The sequence below is a fragment of the Brassica napus genome, chromosome C5 (assembly GCF_020379485.1).
Source record: "Brassica napus cultivar Da-Ae chromosome C5, Da-Ae, whole genome shotgun sequence".
NCBI lineage: Eukaryota > Viridiplantae > Streptophyta > Magnoliopsida > Brassicales > Brassicaceae > Brassica > Brassica napus.
In genome coordinates, this window is record NC_063448.1 from 1,393,417 (window position 1) to 1,402,035 (window position 8,619).

Here is an 8,619-nt window from a genome sequence, read left to right on the forward strand (position 1 = left end):
TCATGAGTAGTCATCAGCACGTTGACACTGAGAGAGGACAGCAACGCTGCAACGGTTGGGGATGGATCAGCAGCACGTGATGCTTGGTCGATCACGTGAGTGCGTCAGATCATACTTGTCTCCGAGAAGAACTCGCAGTAGACGTATATAATGCTGGACATTTCATCCGCTAAATTTGATTCGATTCATTATTTATTTCGATTCGATCCGAAAATTCTGGATATCCGTAAACCTTCGAAGTAAAGCAAATACTAAAAATCAATATCCGCTAAAATCGAAGCAAATCACAAATATTAAAATTTTAGGAAGCGGATATCCAATCCGATCCGACAATATATAAATACATGTATATTTTGATTATATTTAAAGTTTTAAATGTATAAATTATATAATTATTATTGTAACATATGATTTGACAAATTCTATTCACATTATTACTTATATAAAAGAATTACATAAAAGGAAGTGAAATTTTTTTTGACAACTATAATTTTTTTTCTTAAGTTTTGTCTTATTATAATTGTTAACTAAGTTTAAAAAATTTACAAAATACATAGCTTCATTACTTCTTTTAATTTTTATCTTACATATCATGCAAAAAAATATTTTACAAAACAAATTTGTATACAAAATTTTAAGATTATTTGTATTAATCAAAACATATGAGATATCCGTAAGTATTCGTAAATATCCGTAAATATCTATTTATTTTTTGGATATCCATTTTTTCTAATATCCGTATTTTCTGAAGCAAAACAAATCAAAAAATTAGATATCCGTGACATACGAAGCAAATCACAAATACCTTCAAAAACTTGGATATCCGATCCGTGCCCATGACTAGACTAATGTACTAGTTTGTGTTTGAGATAGAAAAAAAAAAGACAATTGAGATTAGCTGTTTCTATCCATAGGTGGAAATGCGTTAAATGGTTTTATTAATCATTTATGATTTAAAATATGTGAAAATGGATTTATAATTTATAAACCCATTGGGGTTATCTGTTTCTCCTTTCATTCTTCCTTTATTAATGGACCCAATTGGGAAACTTGGGTGGACCATGTGGGTAATGACTAACTTGGGCAGGGTCATTAAATTTCAAATCTATTCCAAGAATTTTTAAGTTGTCATATGCGTATCAGTACTTCAGTAGTTGTATATGGATTTACCACCACACCAGATTATGAAAAGTGAAAACGTATTAATATTTAAAGTTTGTGAAACAAACTTTTCTTTCTAGAGAAAGACCAAATTACACTATACAAGAAGGTACGAAACAGAAGTTATATATATTCAACTGCACGAAAGATTATGAATTTAACATACAGTTTCTTTTTCTTCAAAATATCATAAAATGACATAATTAGTATTCCATCCATTTAAAAAAAAAGATGCATATTTTAGGAAAAAAAATATTTCAAAAATATATATTTTGTATTTTTAAAGTATTTTTATCAACTAATAATGATTAATTATAAATTTTAAAACATTAATTGTATTTTTGATTTTTTAGTCTAGATTATTGAAATAGATAATCACCAAAAAACTATGCATTTATAACTAATATTTAATATATTTATGCAATTTAACAAATATTTAAATCTTGTTACTTATCAGGCTAATTCTATATGATGATTTTTTAAATAATTTAACTTTGCTTCTCCAAAAAAAATTCGAATGATGTTCATTAGTTAACTATTTCACAAAAACCATAAATTTATATACTTTGCAATTGATATTTTGAACTTAAGAAGCTTCTTCTATCTGTTAGGGTATATGTTCATTTGTTAATTAATTTAACTTTTGCTTAGGTGTATCGCTTCGTCAGGAATGTACATTGCCGATTACATGATAGATCGATTCTCCTAATAATAAATTATAATATATGTTATTCAATTAGGATTAGTTGGTTCATGCACGAAGACGTAACAAAACTAGCTATATGTTGTCCCCAACCTCGAGATCCTTACATTAGTCGTAATGGCGACAACAAAAGTGATTCTGATTCTACTTCAATCGTAACCACACAAATTTTTTTTTAATCACGATTACTAATCTACAAAAAGAATGAACTTCAGTTTCAAATTTCATATTATTCACTTAGGTTAATTATAAAAACAACAGTATGATCGAAACACCCAGAAAATCTTTAGTTACATGCAGCACATGCAATAAATTAATAAATTTGTTTATTTTGTAAACAATAAACAATAATCGACATATAGTGTATTTCTCAGTTTAACATACAATAAAGTTTTTACCGTGGACGGATTCAAAGTCAGAGACAAGTCAGATTTAAACGACATAAAAATAGACTTGTAAACAATATTCTATAGTTAAACAAAAAAAAAAAAAAAAAAAAAAAGAAAAAAGAAAAAAAAACAATATTTTGACGGGATGAGTCAGCTCTACTGGTTAGAGCCTTGGAGGCCAATTGTCATGCTTCCGGGTTCGACGCCAGCCGGAGGCGAACTGCTCATCCATGTCACGAAGCGGGTACTGGGCCTTCGGGCTCAGGACATACCCTCCCGGGTGAAGCCGGTCCGCTGCCTGACCGGATCCAGGGAATGATCCGCGAAGCGGGGAACCCTGGATTACCAAAAAAAAAAAAAAAAAAAAAAAGAAAAAGAAAAAAAAAACAATATTCTATAATGTGATGAAAGGGAAATGAACCTATGTAGCATGTACGGACACATAAAATATCGAATCCACGACTAGCAGCCAAAAACGGCTAACTTAATAGGTCTAAATATATTTTTCTAAAGAAGCGAAAAGAAAGCTACAAGAAGTAGTGCATCTACTTTATGACTATGATAATGAATTAACCATCATCTAGATACATTGGACATATATCGTTTCTTTTTTTCAACTGACTTATCGTTAATTATAGATATTTTGATCCTAATTAAATCAGAAGGATGCATGAATCATTAGAAAACCACACGTGACAAATAGGTTTATAAAGTTCGATTTGGATAATAGTGTCAGTAAAATAATTGAGTTAATTTACGGATGAAAGATACTATATATGGAATGTTCATTTATACGAATTCTCTCATAGAAGTTTCTTATTGATAGTGACACATATCGTTCATTTGATGGAACTTTTGAGTTTTTGTGGACCTGGCTAACTATAGAAGCTAATATTGTTGGCTCAAAGATGTCTGTATATAGTTATAAAATTCAGATTCTAGAGTATGTAAGATAATCTAGGTTGCTGATTTATTTTTGTAGAGGTTATGCATGTCCAATAACAAAATAGAAAGATTATGTAGATCAATTAGTTATACGCAGATGGCCATGAAAATGTAAAACCCACAAAAAAGAGAGTATGAACCACAAGTCCAACGAAAAATAAAACCTATTCGCTGGCGTGTCTAAATATGTAAAGAACGTAAGAATGGTTGAGCACTTTACTTCAGAAATTCTTAATTTTGTTTAAGGCCGTAAGTTCAAGTTTCACCCGTTTGGCCGACTCAGGGCTTATGCGCACGATCATGGCAAAATTGTTATTTTTTTCCTTTATAAAAAGTGTTTTTTTTTTTGTAAAATGATGCTCGAAATTTTGGAACATTTAATTTGATTGATGACATTTAAGCTAGTTCGGCCAAAATATATATCCTAGTGATATGTGCTGATATGGTCGTTGTACCACTATTCGAATTCAAATCCATGTTCATGCGACCAAAATATGTTAACTTAATTTCTACAGTATTATCAGTTAGCAACTAGCTATCACTATTTACAAAGCGATCGAAAATATTTTGATTATAATTTTGATAATTCTTTTGATTCTGTATTTATATTTACATATTTTTGTTAATATAAAGCTAATAATTTAATTACTGTTTCGAACTATATTTATTTTTTGGTAAAATTTCGAACTATATTTTTGTAAACTGTTCGTATGCAAGCCTGATATGCTTAGTATCAAATCAAATTGCGAATACATTTGTATTTGCGTTCACAACTCACAAATACAAATGATCTAATATACAATTGATAAAAGAAATTCCCCAATGTGAACATAATATTTAAATTACAAACTAGCCCGATACTCATACATATATATATATTTATGGAATGAGGTCCCTTCAACAACTGAATATGTCTATTGGCACAAACGGTGACCAGAGTCGTTGAAGTTTCATAATCAAGATTAGACGATTAAAAATAAGTTTTTATAACTTATACTCCAATTAAGTAAAAAAGAAAAACCTTTTACTCCAATATATTCGTAAACGTTTTCTTGGTTGGCTAATACATATGTTCGTAAACTTGAAGATATTAAAAAGAAGATAAACTGATGTGAAAACTCTCCAAAATGTAGTCATGTCAAAAAGCTTAGATCCCCTAGTCACCCCTAGGCGTATTTGTTAGTGTTAAAGAGTATAAAGTATAAACTGGTGGTATGATCCAAGGGAAACTTTTGAGTCAGTTTTAAGAGTCAACCCACGTGGGCACTACAGAAGTCAGACATATTCCAAGTAGACCCACACATCAACTATGACTCTCGGTTGCACACCATACTTTTGGTAACAAAAATTCCATTACTGTTGCCAAAAATACCATATATTGTTTAATATATAATATTAAGGGACTTTCAAATTAATATAGTTTCTTTAACTTTTTGGAGATGTTAGTTTGGGTTAAAGATCTAGACTGTTATCTCTTGTAGAATAAAACTTGAGTCTAAACTTGAGTTCCTCGTTTAACCTCACGCGGATTATTAGAAAATGCTAGTGTTTAAAATGTTAGTATTCCAATTTCCAAAACATCAATACATGATTTGATCGCTATATGTTTTAGACTACTGAAAATTTATCAACTGTGGATAAATATTAACAACTGTTGATGAACTTACAATGGTTTGTTGTAAAAGTAAAAAATATGATGTGGCAAATTCAGTGTTGAAACTTATCAACAGGTGTTGAAAAAAAATGGATCATTTTTGTACGATGTGTCAAATATTAATTGGACCAATATTCAGAGAGAGAAATAGTTGCTTTAGACTAACTTTTTCTTTCATCTCAATTATTTAACATCAATTATTTCATAATAATTATAATTATATATAAAAAAATTATATCAAATATACTCTATAAATAGATGCTTGTTTCATTTCATTTGAATACAGAAAAAAATTCATCTTTTTTACTTATAATATATAATCACAAAAGCATAAAGTAGAAGTATGAATAAAATTGGTGGGACATGGTGTTGTATTTTTTTTTAAACAAAACCATTGGAGAGAATATAAATTAAGTGGGTGTTGAATTATGATGTGAAAGAAAAAAAGGTGATGTGTAAGAGAGATAGGATGATATGGAGTGAAAACAGGGTGTTGTAAACATGTAACCAATGTAAATATTCTTAGAGATTTGTTTCTCTATTAGGTATGAATCATCGCACTTATTTATTAAATTATACTGTACCTTAGTATTATATCAAACAATATAGTATGGTATTTAATTGATCTGCTTCTTAAAAATTCTTTTTAACTTAAACTATAACCCCTTTTTTGCTTAAAACTAAAAGTATAACTTCTCCAAAAAGTTAGAGAAATGATTCATTAAATAGACAGATCTAGTTGAAGTATGGTAGCCTAGTGGTTAAGGTTTAAATGTTTCTACATCAAAGTTTAGGGTTCAAATTTGAGGCTATGCAATTTTTTTGCATATTGCATATTATAGGAGGTCCATGTTTTAATTCCCGAAAAATGCGATTTATTAAACAATTATGCAGACTACGGAAAAATAGCTTACAAGGGATCTTCAACATAGTACAAGTAAATCCGGTCAGACTTGAATCTTCATAGGACGGCTCAGGTGATGCAGTTAGGCGTAGATCCTCATAAGACATATAGTATTGTCGGTTGTCGAATCGTCTATGTAATTGTAATATCATAATAAATCAGCGTTAAAAAAAAATAGACAGACCCTTATAATATTATATTTAACAATATCTCTACGCAAGAAATTAACTCACGAGTAAGTACTCTCTTAGTCCAGTGATTTGACCAAATGTTCATTAACGCGTCTACACCAATAGGTCTGGATTTCAATTCCCGGAGAATGCATAATTATGCGAATTAAAGGAGAAAATGTTTACAAGAGATCTGCAGCATGGCGCAAGGAGTACCGTCAAGCATGGATCCCATAGGACGGCTTAGGTAATGCAGTCAGGCGTGAATCCTCATACGACAGGTAGAATTGTCAGCTGTAGAATCGTCTGTAATATTTCTCATAGTTGTAATAGCATAATTATCCAGCGTTAAAAAAAATACTTCTTAGACTGATACATAAACACATAAAGTAATCAATAACTTTGTGGATATAACAAAAACGTGTTTTATTTTCCTATACATGATTTTGACCATGTCATTACATTTTACAAATTTTACGGATCAGTAGTTCTTTGACCTGTATTGCAACGCAGCAAAGGTTAGCTTTTTCACTAACATTTTCAAATAAATAACAAGATGCTAGCTGATGCCAAATATATTGAATTCATAAAAAACCAATAGCTCTAAGGAAATTTTATTATATAAGGAACATAGATTTTGAAAGAAAATGGAATAAGAATAAATGTAAGATTTGATAAGTGGAGGCTTTGATATTCGAATATTAGGTTAATGGACCGACTTTGTTTCCATCCCTATAAATTCCCCAAATGAAATCTCATTTAACTCATGCAGATTGGAATAAAACACACACACAAATACAAACAAAAAAACATACGCTCAAACTTGATTCCGTCCCTGCAACATCCATTACTCAATTTGCCTTTATTTCTCTTCTCACGCACAAAGTACACACACACAAATTATACATGGATCAAGGAGGTCGGAGCGGTGGTGGAGGAGGAGCCGAGCAAGGGAAGTTCCGGGGAGTAAGGAGACGGCCTTGGGGAAAATATGCAGCGGAAATAAGAGATTCGAGAAAGCATGGCGAGCGTGTGTGGCTAGGGACGTTTGACACCGCGGAAGACGCGGCTCGAGCCTATGACCGAGCCGCCTATTCAATGAGAGGCAAAGCCGCAATTCTCAACTTCCCTCATGAGTACAACATGGGAAGCGGATCTTCCTCTAACTCTGCAGCCACTGCGGCAAACCCTTCCTCGTCGAGGCAAGTTTTTGAGTTTGAGTACTTGGACGATAGTGTTTTGGAGGAACTTCTTGAATATGGAGAGAACTACAACAAGAATAACGTTAACATGGGTAAGAGGCAATAAAGGGAATGCAGTCGTAATACGTTGAAAGTTACGTGACAGACATTCCCATTCATAACAAAAACAATCAATCCCAATCATACAAGCTGTATTATCACAAAAGTATTATTATTGGCAAATAAACTGTAATGTCAATCGATTTCTACAACGAATAAGATTCTTTAAGCGGGTCATTTTAATTTCTAGGACTTTAAAATTCAAGCGGCTGGGTCCTTCTGTAATTAGTTTTGAGAAAAATGTAATAATCACCATTTGAATAAAATGATTATATGAAACATTATTTTATGTTTTATATTGTGTAAGCTATATGTTTTGATAAAATTGCAATTTCATGTGATTCATCTAAATGAGCTTAAACCATTGTTTTAATATTTTGGTTTGTATAAGGTTTGGAATATTTATGATGAACAAACTTAAACCAGTGATTTTTACCAAAAAAAAAAACTTAAACCAGTGATTTCTTTGTCAGCCATGGAAGGTTCAAAAACCAAGATTGGTAAGTTAATTCTAACATTTCGAACCGGTAACAACCGTATCGGCTTGGAACAGCTCAATGCCAGAACAACCATTAAACATGAGAATGTATATTTTGATGTTTATTACTATAAGTCTATAACTAATTAAGTAGCAATGTTCAAAAGAAACTTTCTTAAAGCTCAAGAAAAATCGTTTTTAATTTCTCTCCGGCACTTTTTACTAGAAAGGTACTTAGCTGTTTGACTTAGATATCACCCCTTTACCCGCCAGTTTTTGTTTGTTTTAGGGTCAGATCTACTGCAATTCCCATACCCTTTTTCAAATTATTCCTTTAAGTGGCAGTATCCATTGGTCCGTTCCCTACTATGCGACATCTTCCACCGGGTTCTTCCTCCGACCCCAGTCGGAGGGACCGTCGCCGCCGTAAAAGATCACCGGAGTACGTTCCCCAAAACTGATATGGCGACCTGTAAACCGCTCTGCCGCTCTGCCATTGTTGCAAGAGCATTGGCGTTAAGTTCTTAAGATATATGGTTTCCTCATCCTTTAACCAGTGGCTACTGGTGCTCACCGTTTTGATATCAGAAGACTTGAAGGTTACCTGTTCCCATAGAATTACCACCAGCCCTAACCTCCTCTACGAGTCCTCTGTCTTTCTATATTGAAGGCGACTGCCTCTGATTTTGCCTTTAGCGGAACAACAGTAACCCTTGGTTCCCAACCTGAACGACCTCTGCAATGCAAAGAAGATTATCTTCCTCCGACAAGGGTAAAGCAGTGGCGCTGGAACACTTACCAGCCCCTCGGAAATCAAGAGTCTGAGTCTCAGACCCAGATATTTCAGCCCTGAAAGAGAAACATGGCCTTACTATCGTAGGAAGGGTCACCAATCCATCAGTCCAAAAGGTGTG

The 8,619-nt window shown here is 32.5% G+C and overlaps 1 protein-coding gene across 1 annotated transcript; it reads left to right on the forward strand.

Moving 5' to 3' along the window:
• Positions 1-5,540: 5,540 nt before the first annotated feature.
• On the forward strand, positions 5,541-7,518 carry LOC106399172 (ethylene-responsive transcription factor 14). Its single transcript, XM_013839642.3, has one exon. It carries the CDS (start codon positions 6,674-6,676, stop codon positions 7,232-7,234), a length of 561 nt encoding a protein of 186 aa, XP_013695096.2. The 5' UTR covers positions 5,541-6,673; the 3' UTR covers positions 7,235-7,518.
• Positions 7,519-8,619: the final 1,101 nt, after the last annotated feature.